General features: G+C 48.0%; 1 protein-coding gene across 1 annotated transcript; it reads left to right on the forward strand.

Annotated features, from left to right (window-relative positions):
• The first annotated feature begins 214 nt into the window (after positions 1-214).
• Positions 215-19,855, forward strand: TBCEL (tubulin folding cofactor E like). Its single transcript, XM_074162294.1, has 7 exons — positions 215-356; positions 2,628-2,767; positions 5,824-6,005; positions 7,020-7,276; positions 10,932-11,058; positions 11,496-11,612; positions 17,493-19,855. The coding sequence occupies exons 1-7, from the start codon at positions 224-226 to the stop codon at positions 17,809-17,811; spliced, it is 1,275 nt and encodes a 424-aa protein (XP_074018395.1). The 5' UTR covers positions 215-223; the 3' UTR covers positions 17,812-19,855.
• Positions 19,856-20,062: the final 207 nt, after the last annotated feature.

Below are 20,062 nucleotides of genomic sequence, written 5' to 3' on the forward strand. Positions count from 1 at the left end.
TCTGTTTGCTTTTTTGGTTTCTTTCCAGGTAATGTTTTACTGTAATCTTGAGTTTGAAATATGACCCGTTGCCCTAATCTGCAGTTCAGAAGAAGTAAAACCCATGACGCAGCTGGTCACTTTCTGTCCTCTGTTCCCAAGGACTGCTGCTGGAGATGATTGTTAGTTGCTGGCTGTTTATTTGCTCTTTTTTCTGCCTTAACTAGAAGTCCAAGAAGGGAGCATGGACCAGCCCAGCGGAAGGAGTTTCATGCAAGTTCTTTGTGAGAAATACAGCCCCGAGAACTTCCCGTATCGGCGTGGACCTGGCATGGGGGTGCACGTCCCAGCAACTCCACAGGGTTCACCTATGAAAGGTAGGGGTCTGGTCTTCCTGAGCATCTGTGGGGGTTCTGGGTGAGATCTGTTTCGTGGTGGTTGTTGCTTATGTTGAAAGAAGAATTGACCAGAAAAAGAAATGTCACAAGGTATTATAATGTGTTTCTTACTGAAGAGCTGAGAGACTGGAATCTAACAAAGACAGAAAGTTGACCTAGTGACTGAACTAGTCGCTGTTAAAAACAAGTGTGTTTTCCTACCTCTGTCGTTGCCAGCATAACAGAAGCAGGATCCTGGCAATGAAAGATGGAAATAAGGCCCTGTGCAGTGCTGAGTTTTGAGGGTTCAGCAGTCCCTGGAGCTTGTTTTCTTCAGACTGATGGTAATAACTATTTTATAAGTGGCTGCAACAACGTGGTTTTTTGACAGAGACGGCTTAACAAATACACAGCACCTTGATGAAAATTCGAGGTTGGTCCACGTGCTAGTGGTGTCACGCAGTGCCATCAACCTGCATCGATGGCTGCAGGTGCAGGAGGAGTCCAGTGTTCCACAGGAGCGGACCATATTTCAGACCGAGTGATAAGTCATTGAATCTCCAGGTGGCTTCTTTTGTGACAAGCGACTCATGAATTTGTGGTTTACTTTGGCTCTGTTCTCAAGGCATCAAATGCTCTCTGGCCGTGCTTATGCTCACGTAGTGGAGAAATCCCCTCTCTCCTTTGCCTCTGACCTTGCTGCCTTGAGGGAGTTGCAGCCAAATGTGTGTCTGAAGCTCTGTGCTCCTCATGTATGTCCTTGATCCTCCTTGACTGCGCAATCTGTGTCGCTCTTCCCTGCTCTTTGAACTGGATCCGTTTGACACCCTGTAGTCTTCCCTCACGCTCTGATGTTAGCATTTGGTTCGTGGTTTTCACAGATGAGCCTGAGATTCGCATTTATCCCACCAGAACTGCCCCTAGTTTTTGTAACCTCTTGCCCATCTTGATATGTAAGAGTAGTTTAAATTCCCGTCAGGTCAATTTGTATCATCACCAGCCCCAAAGGGGAAAATAGCCACGGAAATCAGCTGGATGAAGTTTACAGTAACTGAGTTTGACAGAGGAGAAAAAAGCGTCTGAGTTCAGTTGAGGATAAAACTACCGCGTGTCGCTCAAAATTAACGCGAATGGAATGGCCTGATGGAATATTCAGTTAATGCCCTCTCTCCTGTGTGCGAGCCCCCGCTTACCTGAGCTGTTTGGATGCTGAAAAGAGGGCACAGGTTTCTAAGTCTTCCAATGTGACAGAGATGTGACTTAAAAGCACGTCATGACTAATTCCCAAAGTACAACGCTATCCTGTAAAGAAGCTGCTAATGAGCCAGGAAACTTGAAAACTCAGATCGCTCCAGATAATTGACTGCTGCTAGAATCCCTTTCTAGTTGTGGAGCTGTCAAATATGAAGGAGAAAGAAAAAGGGGCACCTTCTCAGGAAAAAGCTTGTTAAATTTTAACAGATTTTGATACTCCGCTGAGGTGGGAGAGCCATATTGGATGTGAAAGAGCGTAAGACTGATGGCTTGCCTTCCCTACGTGTGGATTTCTTGTGTTGAAATGGTTTCCTGTTGCAAATCCACAGCTTTAACTTTGTCATGTTTTGTCCATAGCGAATCAGGCTGTGATTGAGAGCCAAGTCCTTGTCTGTGAAATAGCTGCGAGAATATTTACCTAAATGAGAAGGAACTAGAGCAAAACTGAAGCAGAAATGTAAAAGACAGAGTAGAGACTTAAGTTTTTCCAGGATGTAAGAATGCTGAACGTTCTATAGTGTTTAAAAGGGTAAGCTTAGAAAAGAAATGTTTAAATACATCCTTGCTTTCCTAACCCCGAGTGGGCTTAGTACAAGAGGATAAAGGAGTTTAACTCCGTACAACTAGCGCCCTACCTAGTCCTGTACCCTATCGGCAGTAGCAGCTGCCTGGGGAAGACCATAAGTTCTGGCAAGAACTGATATGAGACATACTGTAAACTAGAAAGCACTGGCCCATCCTCACTACGGGGTGGCCAGAAATACATGTAGTAACTGAAGAGTGCTGATAGTGAGTGGTACTTCGTGTTTAGACACCAGAAGACTTCTTGATTGATGACAGTCACTTGTCATAAAGTCCAGGTTTATCCTGAAATCCTTAACTACGTGTGAATTGTGGAATAACTGGTAGATCTTTTCTTTTGCTGAACGTCATGCCTGTTTGTGGTCGTTGTTACCTTCTGTAACTAAGCAATGCCATGCTGACCAGAGGGCATCTTTTCTTTTTTCCCCGTTTCAGATCGCCTCAACCTTCCGAGCGTGCTCGTACTGAACAGCTGTGGCATAACCTGTGCGGGGGATGAGAACGAAATCGCCGCCTTCTGTGCTCATGTGTCTGAGCTAGATCTTTCTGACAATAAACTGGAAGACTGGCACGAGGTAAAATGGTTACATGTGCATTTTTCTGAATATCTTTCATGGCTATTACTGTGACGGCAAATGCATTGCATGTTATGAGAGTACTTTATTCGTTTAAAGGAGAGAGGTTTCAATTTTTTTGTGGCTTCTTTCTCATCTTTGAAGCTGATGCTTATTTACTTTGACAACAACTGAGCAATAAATATGATTAATTTAATCCATTTGGGCACTTCATTTACTTCATGACTTATGATCTTGGCCTGTGGGTGACAAATATATATATTTTTTTTTATTGTACAAAACACCAGAACCGGCATTTCTAATGTCAAGAGGTTAATGGTCAGTGCAGTTCTTGACAGAGTCAGAACCGAGGAGGTCTGTGTAATGGGAGTTGACTCCCAGCTTTGGCACTGATTGTGTGAATGGTGGGCAAGGTGTTTATTCTCTCTCCGCTTTTGTTGCCCTATCTGCAGAGCAGGTTTAATAACATTTACCTCAAAGGATATTTCTGGGACCTCATTAATTAATGCTAAATGCTATTGTAAAATCCACTGAAGTGCTTGGATGAAATACGCTAGAGAAGTGCCATGTAATACAAGCGAAACAATTGCAATCTGTTCAAGGGTTGTTAGCAGTTCCTCACTGGCTTATGCTCTGCTTTTATGTTAGTGCTTATTGTTGGAAATACGTGGGAAAAAAACGGATGAGCAACATAAAAATGATCATGTGTTTGTGTTGCATCAAGCTCCTGTGTCTTTAAACAGGTAGTTAGCATGGTGTTAGCAGAAATGTTTCAGCTCTGGCACTGGGGGGGGTGCAAAGTCAGAAGAGGGATACGTTTGCCTGTTGCTGTTATTTCCTTCTTAGCCTACGAGGTATCAGCTCTGCGGGTGGGAGAGAGGTTTTAGGCTTCTCTGTTGAGATGAGAGCTAGGGAAGGTGGTTCTGTACTGAGGGCACATCTGTTAAGATCTGGGATCTCTCCGCTCCCTGTCTGGCCTCCCGCTCTCGGTGGGGCTGCCCTCATATCTGGTACACAGCTGGGGGAGCTCCCCATACACTTGTTGCTCGCAAGCTGCTTGCCTCGCACCCTGCTCTTTGTTCAGACTCTTCAGCCTACCCTGGATGGCAATTTTGCCTGCTTCTGCATGAGCTGCAGTAAAGCAGGAAATGAAAAGCTTTCCATGTAATTTGGCCCCTTCCTCCGAGACGGGATTAAGTTTTCCTAGCCCATCCGCGACAGATAAATATCTACCCACCTCTTAAAAACTGCCAGTGATGGGGATTCCGGGTCCCTGGGTAGCCTGTTCCCATGCTTAGCTAATAACCTCATAGCCTAAACTATGTAACTTAAGTCTCCCGTGCTGCAATTTAAGCCAATTGCTCCCTGCCCTCTTCTCAGCAGGGATGGAGGAGAATTCATTGCTGTTCCTTATGAGACAGCCTTTTATATCCACGAAGAAGAGCTTTCATGTCTCCTTTTGCTATTTTAGTATAATACTGAAAAAATCCTGTTCTTCTAATAGTTCATTGTAGGCCATTTTTTCTAAATCCAGTGTTCTTTTTGTTGCCGTGATGTCATTCCACTTTGTCGACTTCATTCCTAAGGCGCAGTGCCCAAGGCATGATGTCACCTAGGCTGAGGCTTCCTCAGTGCGAAGCGAGGCAGACTAATTACCTCCGGCATCGCGTATGCAACACTTGAATTCAGCCTCCGCGTGAGATGATTGCCCTTTCCTGGCAAGTGGGCCCTGTTACCTATGTATGTCATGGTCTGCCCCATCTCCTCCCATCCCAATCTCTCCCTAGCCAGGTGTTTTCTGACCCATAATAATGTTCTGGATGAGTATCTTTTTCCCCAAGTGTTAGTGCTTTGATTGTCCTTGAACTGAACTTCCATCTTATGGGTTTTAAGATGGCTTCGCTTTGGTCTCTAGGCTTGTACCGCACTACAATGCAGCCTTTCCCCACCTGAGTGTCATCCACAGGTTAAGAAAACCCAGAGTGTTCAATTATTTTGGTCATGGAAAACATAACGAGTAGTATTCTGCTAGAACACTCTCTTGTTGCATGTCTGCTGACTTCGTACTGAATTCACTTACAGTGATATCCCAGGCACTGTAAGTCCCCAGTTTGCCAGTGCGACTGGTGTGAGATGGTGTCAGAAGCTGTCATTCCCTTCTACTACTTCCCACTGAATCAGTTACCCAGTCGAAGAGGAAAATTGGTTTGGCGTGATGTGTTCTTTACGAATTGATGCTGCCTGGCTTCTCTGTTCACTCAATCGTTAGTAGGTGACTACAAATTGATCATCTAAATAACCTGTGTCTTTCTGTGTATTGGCAGCATGGAGGTCAGCACCTATCCCCATCACACAGCCCATTCCAGAGCTGGACAGTCATCATCGTCTCTGGTTTTCCTTACTCTTTCTCCATCTTTTTTCCTTCCCTCTCTGCTGCTTTGCCCTCAGGTGCACATCTCTACGCACAAAAAGAGAAAGCAGCCCCAAGCAAAATTACCTGAACGCTTGGATTGATTGTAAGAAAGCTGCTGTTTTCAGACTAACGGAATGGAATCAGAAATTCATTGCATGTGTACAGCGAGCTTCTGTCTGTCTTTTATGCTGGGGAGCAGTGGAAAGCTGAGCAAGCGGTCAGAGAGTTGGCCATAAACTCAAGAGATGTGCCTGTTGCCTCCCTGCTAAACGAGGGGCAGGACATGCTGGGTCCTGAGACGTGCTGCTGCTGAAGCTTGGTCTTGAGGTGGATTTTGTGACCTCTCCCAAGAGACCGGCTTTTTCTTATCAAGCTGCTCAGAGAGTGTAATTAAATGAACTGTTGAGGTGAATGAGCAATTAACCAATCAATCTAGATCAGTGAATACTGGAGTATGAATTACAGGTAGTTATTCAGAAGCCTTATTTTTTTTCTTTTTCCCTATATCATTTCTTTGGCTTGTGGTGATTCCGAAGGGCCCCCTTTTAGGAGATGGGATATTATTGCATGAAGTCCAATTACTGCCTGATACGCATTTCTTTCTTTCTCTTTTTTTTTTTTTTTTTTTTCCCTCCCCACTTAGGTCAGTAAAATTGTGTCCAACGTTCCCCACTTGGAGTTTCTAAACTTGAGTTCCAACCCTCTCAGTTTGTCCGTTTTAGAGAGAAGGTGCGCTGGGTCTTTCGCTGGTGTTCGCAAACTTGTGCTCAACAACAGCAAAGCTTCCTGGGAAACAGTCCACACAATCCTGCAGGAATTACCAGAGTAAGCAACGGGGAGTTGGGCATAGAACGGGGTGCTCGCTGCAGGCAGGTCAAGCCTCACGTGGTGAGGGCCGGAAGGGGTGCGAGATTGCAAACACAATTGGTAGAGAAAAAGAAAAAGGGAATTTTTTAATTTGGGAGCTTGGGAACTGGCCAGGGGAATGCTTTACATGGTCTTGAAAGCTGAACTTCTGGGCTACAAAGCCCAGGGCTTCTGGTACAAATCGAAATACCAGAGATGGCTGATCACCCCGACAATGTAGGAGGTGACACGCTTCCCTCTGAGTCACTGCAGAAGGAATGGTGCAGTGCATACCTGTACTAATTGCTTTTGAATGGGATGTGAGTCTGAGGGCCTGGCCACTTGTCAAGTAATATTTCATCATGCTTTTCTGTGCAAAAGTGCTGATTTCTGTGGCTTGGCCACGGTCCACCTTGGCAGTGGCATTCTGCTTCCCCAAATGTTCTTGGTGGCTTCATTTTGATAACAGATTCCTCTTCGTAGGGGTTTGTAAGTGGAGATGATGACAGCAGTATTTCCTGCGTGGCTGGCTGGGAGCAGGGGAGCTGGTTTATCATCTGAAAACTTAGTGGGACCTGTTCTTTCTTTAATGGGAATCTTTGGCAGAACCAGCCATGTGGAGAAAAAAGGGTCATTTGCGTTGTATAAAACCACCTTTTTAAGTAGTAAGCATTGAGAGCAGGTACCAGCCACCATTGGAGTTGGGTTGGTGGCTTGTTGGGCACAGATGTGGAACACCACCCCGAGCAATTTGTTAATACTGGGAGCCCCGGGCAACACTTAGAGTGTTTTTCACCTGTGGAGGAAGTTTACAGATGGGAGCAGAGGCATAGTTGAAACACTCTGTTTGGAGTGTTCAAAGGTCTTCTCTACACCGAGGTTTCAAATCACATAAGAGCTGTTACAGAAAGTCGTGTTAAAATCACATATGCATGTCCCCGTGCCTGAGATGGTACGTTGAGATGATGGTATGGTCTTTCTTCCCCTGTGCAGCTTGGAGGAGCTTTTCCTGTGCCTTAATGACTACGAAACAGTGTCTTGTTCTCCAGTTTGCTGTCAGTCTCTCAAATTACTCCACATAACTGACAATAACCTTCAAGACTGGACTGAAATTCGAAAGTTGGGAATTATGTTTCCATCACTGGACACGCTTATACTGGCTAACAACAACCTCACGACCATCGAAGAGTCAGAAGATTCCCTAGCGAGGCTGTTCCCCAACCTGCGGTCCATCAATTTGCACAAATCAGGTGAGAGCCTGGCAGCAGCACGCTTTTTGTTCTCGGCATAAAGTGACAGCGGTTGCTCGGTCTGTCCTCCTGAGTAGGTGAAAAAAACAGACTTGCTTTGTGCTCTCTGAAACTTTGGCCTTGGGGTGGTTGGTTCTTAGGCTCGTGTTAGCAGTCAGTAGCCTGCGGTCAGCGTTGCTTCCTGGAAAATCTGAGAGAGGGCAGGTGAAGGTGAGAGCCTAAACCTTTGGGATGGTTCTGTTGCTGTAGCGGAGGTGAAAACACCCCATGACCTCGAAAAGCTGTGGATAAATGTAATCCCAGCAGACCCATCATCTTGAAGTCCAGTTTCCTAACGCTGGTAACGCCGGGCCACGCAAGCAGATGTACTGAAGCTCGCTGACCTGGGGAATGTAGCGTTAGGAGAGGAAAACAGGCAAGAAGGCGACTCGCCCGTCTCTGTGGGCTCTACCTGCTGCTTTTGGTAGTTAGTCGTTATCTAAAAGATGTGTCAGAGTAGCGTGGACTGGCTGTTATTCAAAATGAGCTGGAAAAGGGTTTTTACATTAGTAGTTTCCCTCTCTTTCGTCTCCCTGCCTCAGGTGCTCCTGGCTGGAGAAGGATAAATAAATGTCTGGCAGTGGAGGGGATGAAAGGATCCCATTTGCCTTTCATTCCATGTTTTATCCTGGGTAAAATGAGTGGTTTTGTAGGTATGTGGTGTGGGTGGGCTGAGCAAAAGCTGTCTGTCGTCTCTGCTCGGTTAGTAGAAGCTCACCACAAGTTTTCTCGAGGCTGTTGTTACGTTTCAGCCCCAGAGAATTTTCAGCCAGGGCTCCAGAGAGAGAATAAGCATTTGGCGTATCGGGAAGGGCACCCCGCGCCCAGCGAGAGGGACCCGCAGGGCAGCTGTGAGGGCTGCGACATGTTTTTGAGGTGACACGTACACCAGGAGTTCTGCAGGAGTACTTCATGCATCATCATCCTTTGTTCTTTACAGCTTTATATGCCGTGCAAGTGATAGTTAAGTGTAGCCAAGGTAGAAGGTACTTTATTAACATGCTCTGCAATGTAGGCGTCAAGGAATCCCTATAATAAAAGCTTAAAGCTAACTAGAGGAAGAAAAGCCTGTTAAGCTGGATTTGAAAGCGCTGTCTCACTGAGGAGTAAATGCTCCTGTGGTAAGTAGTTTTGCAATTTTGATGCCAGGTATTTAAGAACTCTGGATTTTGTATTGCATTTTGATGTTTTGGGAGCTGAAAATCAAAACAGAAATCCCAAGGAGCATGTTAAATATTTTTTTTTTTTCTTAGGGAAAGCTGCTGCACTCCAGTTTCTGTCACGTGAAGACTCCAAACTGGCAGCACTTTTTGCAGCCTCTTTTAGCTTCGTGGAGATCAGGGATGAGCTAAAGATCATGGGTTTTAGTGAAGTTATAGCACAAGGGGGTCACGAGGGACTGAACGGATTTTGCTGCCGAGGTGGATGACAGCAGTTTCTCCTCCAGAGATGGTTGTGTGTCTGCGTTAGCTCCCTCCCAGCCTCCAGAGCTTTTGGCCCTTTCAGAGCGGCGTGATTGGGAGAGGTACTGGTGTTCTCTGGTGATGTTGCTCCCCAGAGAGCAGGTGGGAGAGTTCTCCTCCTGTCGCAAGCGTCCACTCAGTTTATCTGTGAATGTGGCTGATGCCGATAGCTGGTAGGATGGCTTTAGGTGTAGGTGACCCTGGCAGAGGTGTTTGGAGTGCCGTGGGGAAAGGAAATTCTCTGCCCGCCCCACACCCAGTGTGATACAGGAGTTTTGTTTCTGCTCTGAAAAGAGTCCCTTCTTCTGAATTGTGGTGGTGACACACGCTTTGGGCTTAAACTTGGCATATCATAGAATCATAGAATTGTAGAATGGTTAGAGTTGGAAGGGACCTTAAAGATCATCGAGTTCCAACCCCCCTGCCATGGGCAGGGACACCTCCACTAGAGCAGGTTGCTCGAAGCCCCATCCAGCCTGGCCTTAAACACTTCCAGGGATGGGGCATCCACGACTTCCTGGGCAACCTGTTCCAGTGCTTCACTACCCTCACAGTAAAGAATTTCCTCCTAATGTCTAATCTCAATCTCCCCTCTTCCAATTTAAAACCATTACCCCTTGTCCTGTCACTACATCTCCTGACAAAGAGTCCCTCTCCGGCTCTCCTGTAGGCTCCCTTCAGATATTGGAAGGCTGCTCTGAGGTGTCCCCGGAGCCTTCTCTTCTCCAGGCTGAACAACCCCAGCTCTCTCAGCCTGGTTTCACAGGGGAGGTGCTCCATCCCTCTGATCATCTTTGTGGCCCTCAGCTGGACCCGTTCCAACAGGGCCATGTCCTTCCTGTGTTGAGGACTCCAAAGCTGGACACAGTATTCCAGGTGGGGTCTCACGAGGGCAGAGTAGAAGGGTAGAATCTCCTCCCGCACCCTGCTGGCCACACTTCTCTTGATGCAGCCCAGGATGGGGTTGGCTTTCTGGGCTGCCAGCGCACACTGCCGGCTCATGTTGAGCTTCTCATCCACCAACACCCCCAAGTCCTTCTCCTCAGGGCTGCTCTCCAGCCATTCTCTGCCCAACCTGTATTTGTGCCTGGGATTGCCACGTCCCAGGTGCAGGACCCTGCACTTGGCCTGGTTGAACTTCATGCAATTTGCACGAACCCATCTCTCCAGCCTGTCCAGGTCCCTCTGGATGGCATCACTTCCCTCCAGCGTGTTGACTGCACCACACAGCTTGGTGTCGTCGGCAAACTTGCTGAGGATGCACTCTATCCCACTGTCCATGTCTCCGACAAAAATTTCCTGACAGGCTTAGCTCAAATGAGATCCCTGATTTTGTTTGAACCGACAATTTTTCTGGGTTTTGGGTTTGTTTTTTTTTTTTCACATTTTCTGTGCTGTGTGGGTGAAGCTGTTGAATGTTGTTCGGAGAAACCAGTTTTCTAACTCGTGTTGCCAGTATAAGCTTCTGGAAGAGTCATCGGAAAAGGATTGGGGTAAACGTTTCCGCAGTCACAGCAAAGGGAAGTGAAGACGAGTGGTGTTGATCTCGCCCCATAATCAGGGCTGCACCGTTGCTGGATCCTCAGCTTTTTTTTATTTTACCCTCTCTGCTTGCCTTGTTATCCCAAACCTCAGGTCTTGAGGGGGCTGAAATGGAGTTAAAGCCTTTTTCATTAAGTGGCCGGACGGCTTCTGGGACTGTTTTACCGTTGGGTTGTGAGCGGAAATAGGACCCAAGGTGGTCATGTGTGCAAGGTAAAGCCATTTGATGGCTATTTAGTGCCACCTAGAATGACAGAAGTCCTGATGACTTTAACGCTACTTAAGGCAGCATCCCTTTATAGATGCAGCCATCTTAACTGATGCCAGTCAGTCCTCGGCAGTGAGGCCAAAGACTGAATGGTCCATAAAAAACCTAAGCTCCCTAATCAGCCATGGAGATCATCCTTCTAGACTTACAAAACAGCATGAGAGAATTTAAACTACCCTGTCTTGTAAGCAAATGAAGGAGAATTTTTGCAGCACGTCGTGAGCAAAAAGCCGACTTCTCAAAGAAAACAGCAGCTGACGCTCGCCTGTCACGTATGTCTGATTATCTTGGATGCGTGGTGTATTATCTGTGTTTGTTTAAGCAAGTCTTTTCTTCTGAGCAGGTCTGCATTGCTGGGAAGACATTGACAAGTTAAATTCTTTTCCCAAGCTTGAGGAAGTGAAATTGCTAGGAATCCCTTTGCTGCAGTCCTACACCACCGAGGAACGCAGGAAGCTGCTAATAGCCAGGTCTGTTGCTGGTTTCTTCTGCTCCTCAGGAACGTTACATGGCCATGGATGGCTGGGAGCGGGCAATTGGAGGAAGAGGCCGTTAGGAGATGGGGTTTTGTACGAATTCACCGCTCAGAAAAAATTGAGCTTTATTTGTTGTTGCGTGGGAAGGTGGGAGTAGTGGAAATGTTAAGTCCAACTTCTCTGAGAATTTTTTGAGTCTCATACGTGCGTATATGTGGCAAAATGAAAATGAGTAGTTTTGAATGTGCTCAGAGAAACTGTGTGGAACTTGCCCTCGCTCTCTCTCTCTTGGGGACTGAGGCATGAGCTACCTGGCAGGATTCTCCTGGTGTTAATGTCGTGGCACATAGCTTTTGATGGTGGCTGTCTTGTTGGTCACCCTGTCTGGGTTTCTCTTCTCTCTGACTGCATTTCTTGCTGTCTCTATGCAGGTTGCCATCTATCGTCAAGCTCAACGGAAGCATCGTTGCCGATGGGGAGCGAGAGGACTCCGAGCGATTCTTCATCCGATATTACATGGAGTTCCCGGAGGAGGAAGTTCCATTCAGGTACGAGTTCTTTGTCGTAGAATGGCGAGCAGGGGCAGAAGGGCGGCGAGGCAAAAGGAGAGATGACTGAACAGATGATGTTACAGAGGAAATCCGGGCTAGCCGTTCCATGAAAAAACCATCCCTCGCCTTCCATCCGTCTTGCCGTCCTCAATCTGTTTTAGTTAATGTCGTTATATTAGAATGTTGTCTGATGACTTGTAGAATCACTTCTGAGTCAAATTTGCTCTTAAAGTGTCCGCGTCAAGTGCCATTAAACAACATGACTGTTCAGTTCATGATCTTCATCGCTTCCCGGCCTCCCCCATGGCTCGCTTCATAATCCACCTGTGTTTGGGATTGCCCAAAAGCTGGTAGAGATCGTGCTCTCTGGTGCCAGGCCGGGGCATCTAATTCTCTTGACCATCTGGTGTGTGGAATGTGACTGGCGATGGGAAGCTGTCCCCTCACTTTCCGGCCTGCAAATCGCAAGTCTGATGGTTTTTCTTTGCCAAAAAAGTATGCCCAATGATCCGTTAATCTTGGTAAACTAATGAACTTTGACAGATGCTGTTCAGTCGGTATCTTCTCTGTGCCAGCATCTACTTACTGCTTCTTAATGGGCTGAGGAAGGATCATGGATAATCGAGCCACTGCATTTACGTGCCTTTTGCCCTAGGACCCTCATGCAGACAACAAAGCTTCACAAAAAAGGGGTAGGACAAAAGTGTGTGTGCGTCCAAGGGGACAGACAGAGGTGGGGACCAAGTGAGATGGAGAACGTCAAAGGTATGGATGACAGAGGTGCAAACAGAATCTGGTCAGCGTGTACGTTGCCTGCTCAGTGTTTCCCCCAGCTTAACCCTTAGGTGAAATGTCTCTTGTTTTTTGAAAGCACTGTGTATGTGACCTGCCAGTACAGTAAGGGCATGGGAAGACTGGAATGGGAAATGAGAGCACGGTGTTTTGTAGGAATACTAATAGGTCCAGCGGGTCAGTTCAGAGGCAACGGGTACTAATGTAGTCAGGGAGACAAGACAGCTGGTGATCCCTCTTGTGCCTTTTTCTGAGGACAAAGTCCTGGCTTGTAATTTTAGAAGCCCTTGAAGCGGAAAAATTGTAACAAATTTTGGAAGGGATAGCAGCAGAGGCGGAAAATGCCGGGGAAAGCAAGGGGAAGGAGAGACGGGCACTGCAAGGTCGTGTGCTTTTAGCTGCTCCTAAAATGGATTATTTTCCGTAACATTTTATTTCTGAGAAAACATGTCTCTGCGTTCGTGGCTCCAGAAGGGGAGAATGGCAGGGTGGCTGAGCCCAAAAGCTGCAGCGGTGTCCTGCCCTTTGGCGAACAGGGCTTGGGCTGACCTGGAAAACCAGATGGGAGAAGGCAAGGCAGGAGGAAAAACAGTGTATTGGGTTGCAGGCTGGGAGAGGAACTAAGGTGCCAGTAGCCCTTTGATGCTGGTGGAAGGGGTGTGCCACCCCGATCTTGGGAGGAAGGGTTTGTGCACGAGAGGGAAGGTAAATAAATACCTGGCTGGCTCTGAATCTTTTCCTGCTGGGCTTGCGCCTCTGGATATTGCGGTGACAGTTACCTTTTTGTGTTCAGGACCCATATATTGCTGAGTAGGGTATAGCTTTAGACACGTGTGATGTTACTGGTAGGACATGGACTTTGGGAACAGGCTGTGTGCATCCATACTACACACAGCTGGGGTCGCTTTCCAGCTGAGAGCTCAGGCAAGAAACTACTAATATCTCAACCATCCAAAAAGAAAAGCTGGGCTGATCTTGACCAATGTGCTACCTTTATGCTATTTTGGTAAGGTACAGGAGAATTGCCTCCCCCTCTGATCTTTTAACTTTTAAACACTGTTACTGCCCTTTTTGTGGTCAATGGGCTCTTTGTCTGAATCCTTTCATCTGTGCGGCCTTTCCAAGAGACTTGTGCAGCTACTGAAGAGGGTTGTTCTGTTCTGGAGGAGTTGTGTGCCGCTACAGATGAGGTTCTAACGAGGCTGCAGATGGCTGAGAGTGTCCCTAGTGCCGAGGGCTGGGTTTCAGTTCCTGCATCCGTACACAGCATCCCTTGTAGGAAGGGAAACCTGGCATTCTTTGCAGAGGGATTTTGTGTGTCGTTTGTTGCTAAAGCTTCTTTTTCTCTCCTCCAAAATCCGGTGTGGTCTGTCCGAAGGTGGTTTGTAATTAGAATCTAATCAGGACACGCGGGTGTTGTTGCTGGGGGTACGGCATCTGCATTGCAGTGCTGCCTCAAGGGGAGGGAGAAGACACACTTGGGCACGGAAAACTTATGAGTGTGAGCAGCCCCCCTCAAGCCTGTTGCGGTGTAGCGTGCGGTAAGCCAGCAGCACGCTCTCCCATGGCAAACCCCCCCACCCCGGGCTTGCTTTCCATGTCTCCGTGAGCTGCAGCTCGAAGGGATCAGAAAGGGAGGGAAACGGACAGCATAATTCCTCTCTCTGGATGTCATGGGTTAGAAAGAGCGCTGAGCGTACAATCCAATATTGGCTGTCTTCTGGAGTGACGTCTCTGTGTCTGTGGGTTTTTAATGAGTCCTCTGCTTGTCTGCTCCGCTGTTTATCTGCAGGGTATCGGAGACACTTTTAGCCAGGCTCCGTTCTTCAGCATCCTCTGCTCTGGCAGGCAGCGTCTGCCAGGCTGCGAGGGGTGATTATAAAAGTCTCCAGGGTGCCTGTTATCAGGGTACAAAAGAACCATGTGAGCAGTGTGCCCTCGTCCTTATTGATTTGAGGGAAGCCAGATATTCAGACTCCTAACTTTCTGTGGAGGCTGCAGCTGGCATATAAGGAGCAGGCTGCGAAGCTTGTTCTGCCTTTCCTCCACATGAGGAAATTTAAGGCAATGTTGCCCAAACCTCCGCATCTTTACAGCACGCGTTTGGGTAGTCTCAGCTCCCTCATGGTACTTCTCTCTCTCAACTTGCTTGAAATTTGTCCCCCTCTTTATACTCTTACCACTGTCAGCCCTGTTTGCTGCAGTTTCCCTTAGTACATGAGTTGGGGCAGTACTTCTGGTCGGCATGTAGAAATTAATGCTGGTGTGCAGCGGAAACTGCTGCAAAGAAACCCTCCCCATCGGCAGCACGTTGGCCCACGCTCACTCTTACTGCAGACAGCAGCCCGGTGGGTAAAATATGGGGAGCGCGGTGTCTCCTCTCAGCACCAATGGCTTTTCCAAATAAATAGACCTGATGGTATCGCCCAGGTGACTGTGAGAGCAGGGCACGGGCCTGCCTTTGGATGCTCTGCCCCGGCGAAGACTCATTTTGTCCGTGAGACTGGGGAAATCCTAGTGCCTTGCAGCCCTTACCTCATTTCCCGGCAGACAGAGGGTCTGCTGTTCTCCAGGAACATTCCTGCCTTGGGCAGGACTCCCTGGGGTCACACAGCCTGCCAGGTCCCATCATCTCTCGACAGGGGCTGTGGCACAGCACCGATCGCATTCAGCTCGGGCTCGGGTGGGGAACAAAAAGAGCTTTCTGTACGGCCTCTGAAATGGTACCTTTTCCCGGCAGCTCCCGGTCTTTGTCATTTCAGTCCCATTGTGTTCTGTGTTGCCGTTTTGCCGCTTTCCCAGCCAGGCCGGGGGAGACACAGCCGTGCCCGATGGGAGCGGTACCCGCTGAAGGCGGCGGGAGGGTGAGACAGGCTTTCCATTGCAGGGGATGGATCCCCGAGGATGGACCTTGTGAAGGACGGTCAGAGAACTTGTCCCCAAGGAGAAGGTGATGGTGGAGTGTGCGATTCTGCTAGTAAAATTCCCATGTTGTTTTAGAGTAGGTGTGACAAACAGTTGGCAAGAAGTCCCCTGCTTGTTTTCAGCTTCTGAACCGTGCGGCGGCTCACCTTGATTCGGTGATCTTGGTGATCCCATGCTCGGTGGAGTGTAACGTCTGGGAGCCAGCTGGCCTCTTGGAAAACAGCAGGAATGGCTGAAAATCAGTCAGGCTGTGAAGCCACAGGAACTGGGAATCCCAGGCTGAGGGCTGTGTCATTTGTGTGGGCGCTAGCTTGGTTCTGGCACTCTTTAATCAAGTGTTTTCACTGGAGCAGGAGGTGCAGAGTCTTGTGTGTGTAACGTCCTCTCTTTCTTCCAAATCCCACTGCAGCTATGGCTGGGGTTTCTGAAATTGTAGGAGCCCAGTCTCTACTGGGATAGAATCATAGAATCATAGAATTGTCTAGGTTGGAAGAGACCCTTGGGATCATCGAGTCCAACCATCTACCCTACTCTACAAAGTTCTCCCCTATATCATATCCCCCAACACCACATCTAAACAGCTCTTAAACACATCCAGGGATGGTGACTCAACCCCCTCCCTGGGCAGCCTGTTCCAATGCCCGACCACTCTTTCTGTGAAAAATTCTTTCCTAATGTTCAGTCTAAACCTACCCTGTTGGAGCTTGAAGCCGTTCCCTCTCGTTCTGTCATTAATTACCTGTGAGAAGAGACCAGCACCAACCTCTCTACAGTGTCCTTTCAAGCAGTTGTAGAGAGTGATGAGGTCTCCCCTCAGCCTCCTCTTCCTCATACTGAACAGTCCCAGCTCCTTCAACTGCTCTTCATAGGATTTGTTTTCCAGGCCCTTCCCCAGCTTCGTTGCCCTCCTCTGCACTCGCTCCAGCACCTCGATATCTCTCTTGGATTGAGGTGCCCAAAACTGGACACAATACTCCAGGTGTGGCCTCACCAGTGCTGAGTACAGGGGGACAATCACCTCCCTACTTCTGCTGGTCACACTATTTCTAATACAAGCCAGGATGCCGTTGGCTTTCTTGGCCACCTGGGCACACTGCCGACTCACGTTCAGCCGCTTGTCAATTAGAACCCCCAGGTCTCTTTCTTCCAGGCAGCTTTCCAGCCACACTTCCCCAAGCCTGTAGCGCTGCTTGGGGTTATTGTGGCCCAAGCGCAGAACCTGGCACTTGCCCTTGTTGAAACTTATACCATTGATGTTGGCCCAATGATCCAATCTATCTAAGTCTCTCAATACATACACTGCTTAGTTTTGTTCAGGAAACTGTTTTGAGACCAGTCAGCTTGAATGCCTCAGGTCAGTGATAACTTGGACCTCAGCGTCCTCTTCCCTAGTCGGATGCTCACTCGGGCTCACGTCGGTGCCACAGTGCAGCTCGGGGACTGTGAGACAAGGTGACTGGAGTGGATGGACTTTCTGGGCTTCATTTTCTCCTTTTAAGCATCTTGTCTGAGAAACACCATGTGCTCTGTGAAGCGTCACGCTGTCAGGGGAGAAAACAGGACTCCTGCCATCCAGATTATATTCCTAATGGATGTCTGTTCAGGTCACCAGACTTTAATCGGGGTGAACGTTGTCTCATGTGAGGAACGTTCACCTTCCCAGACTGTGAGAGATTTGGTGGCAAATGGAGAAATGGAGAAGAAAGCTGGGGTTTCCTTTAGTCACTGCTGGGCAGGAGACTTGTATGGAGGGAAGCATTTACTTATGGGCTTTGAGTGCTCACTTGGCAACATTCCTTACTCGTGAGGGCCTCATTCATCCTTCCCACCTTGAGCAAAGTGCCGGTTAAACTGCGAGACGTTTCGGAAGAGCCATATGCCAGCCAGTCACTGACACGGAGGATGAGGACAGCTCGTTGCTGTCTGGGTTCTGGTTTTAGCTCTCAGCAAAGAGTTGAATTGTGCCTTGGAATCTGCGCTTACCCTCTTGTCATCCCATCACTGTTCTCTCCGTGCAGATGTTCCTTTGTCCTCTGCAGCTCAGTAGCATCCTTGGATAAAGTGGGGTAGGATCATAATGTGAAACAAACTGACGTGTGAAACGTGCATTGGTGGCGCGAGCAACTGTATCCGTAACTCTGGACTTGTTGAATTTTCCAGGTATCACGAGCTGGTCACAAAGTATGGGAAGCTGGAGCCCTTGGCAGTCGTGGACCTTCGGCCACAGAGCAGCGTGAAGGTGGAGGTTCACTTCCAGGATAAGGTGGAAGAGATGTCGATCCGTCTCGATCAGACTGTGGCGGAGTTGAAGAAGCACTTAAAAACTGTAGTGCAGCTGTCGACGAGCAACATGCTGCTCTTCTACTTGGACCAGGAGGCTCCCTTTGGTCCCGAGGAGATGAAATACAGCTCGCGAGCGCTTCATTCTTACGGCATTCGGGATGGAGATAAAATTTATGTGGAGCCCAGAATGAAATAGCCTCTTTTGACTTTGTGAGTGCACGGCCGTGCACACACGCGCCCCCACACACCCACACACATGCATTAAGGAGTTTTTGCAAGGTTTTTCTTTCGGTCGGTTGGTTGAGGTTTGGTTGCGTTTCCGTAGCAGGTAATTTCATAGCCCGGAGGGAGTGCCCTGATGTGAGAACCATGCCCGCCACCCACTGCAGGTGACCTTGAGGTGACAATTGACTTCAGTGCGTGTGTTTCAGTGTGTGCGATACCTTGATGTTTTCTCCGATGCTCCGGTATACTCGTGATTTGGCATGAATGGTCAGTTGTTCAAGCTAAAGAATGCTAGGGCCTGTAAGGGAGAAGATAGCTCGGTGCAGAATTTGACTTGTTTTTTTTTTTTCTTTTTCTAAATTTTTGGGGTTTTGGTCCCACCAGAGCGCCCTTTGGCCTAGCTATCCGACTGCGGCTCGAGCTTGCTGAAGTGTTTTTTTGCAGCTAGGTGCTGTCTCAACCTTTTGTTGTGCTCGAGTTTACGGAAAAGATCGGTATTCCGCTTGATTCTGAGCTCAGGTATTTAGTGCATCCACTTAACTCCACTGGTCTGGTTTGTACGAGTGCACAAAATGGGGGAGAGAAAGAGAACCCCATTAGAAAGAAACTAATTTCAAAACGCACGCTCGACGTCCACGCTGTCCTGTGCTGGTTTTTTTGGGGGGAAAATGTTTTGATTTCTCAAACAGAGTGTCTGCAACCCGTAGCACGGGCAGTCTGGAGGCAAAGGGACCCTTGTCGTGCGTGTTGCAAGGTGAATTTTGGAAGGCGGTGGACGGGTGTTGCGTTGGAAGGGCTTCTAGAGGAACAGGTCAAAAAGGGGTTGAAGAGAGGATTCCCCCATTGGCCATGGTTGATTCCCCGGACGCTGAAGAGATCCTCCAGTATGCACTTAACCTTGTACCAGTTTGTGCTGAAAGTGGAATGGCTAAAATTGCTCTCCTGGGAGAGAGCAAGAGTAAAGTTGAAGTTTGTGTTTGTTGTTGTTGCACCAGAAATGAAACCTAGCACTTTCCCCTGGGGCCCCTGGTGCGGGGTCCCTGCTTAGGTCCGAACTAGGAGAATGCGTTGGCTCGGACCGGTTTCTAGAAGATGAGTGACAAAGCAACTAGACTCACGTTTAGTGTAAGGCAGGTTTTCACTATCTATATTGGCTTCCCCCCCCCCACGCACCTCGTAGGCATCGCGTGCTGCTGCTTAAATTAGCCCCCGTTTTCTCCTGCAGAGCAGATTTTCTTTCCTGGGCGATGAAACCCTCCGTCCTTTCTATCTTGTTTCGCGTTCCTGTGTCCTCCCTTGTTCCTCTGCCCCTCTGACAAGTCGAAGACTTTTCAAATTACCTACTTATAAGCAGCTGCATAAAAGTTTTTTGAAGCTGTGCAGTGAGGGCTCTAGTTACACATGAACTTCTGACCGTAATTTTGCATTGCTCCCTTATCCCCACGTGCACTTTCTTTCCCATGATGCTTTTCTCCACATCACCGAGCTCCTTTTATAATCTTGGAGTTGTGTATTTCTCTTCATATTTTACCTAGATCCTGGGGTGGGGTAGTATGGGGAGGGGATGAAGTATTATCTCATAGTCTTCAGGTTGAGGGTGTGGGGACCGTTGGGAGGGGAGTAGTTCCGCATCCAGGGTAGTGATTCAAAATGGGAGGATTTAAGACAAGTTTATGATTTGTGCCTCATCCCCCTGCCAAAAATGTCAATCCACTGGCCCCGTTGAGATGAGCAATAGGAAACGGAGCAAGACTCGCCGTAGGTAGCGTTAGAGGCCATGGCACGGAGCTGCAAGGCTGTGGCGGTAGCCGTGAAACAAAAGAGCGGGGAGATGGTGGCAGTGTAACATAAGATGATGCTTTTATAAGCTAGAGCTTTACTGAAGATGTATTTTCCATTTGGGCAGAGAAAGGCATTTCCTGCCTTATCGCAGAACTCTGAAGCCAACACTTCTGTATGATATATACATACATACGCATAGGAAAAGTTGTGTTTAATAAGATATTTTGTTATATAAAAAAAGAAAAAAAAGTTTTATGAGAATATGGTTGTTTAATATTAGAAGCCTATTTCTCCCCTTGACCTCCAGATGAAGTGGGTGATCCCTCGGTCGCTGCGGTGTCGGAGGTAGGCGACCGACGGGGATGCGAAAGTACCTCTCACCTAATTCTGGTGAGCAGTAATTGCCTCCGTGGGTATATTTATGGCATTGTAACTGGTAT

This window comes from Numenius arquata, chromosome 22 (assembly GCF_964106895.1).
Source record: "Numenius arquata chromosome 22, bNumArq3.hap1.1, whole genome shotgun sequence".
Lineage (NCBI taxonomy): Eukaryota > Metazoa > Chordata > Aves > Charadriiformes > Scolopacidae > Numenius > Numenius arquata.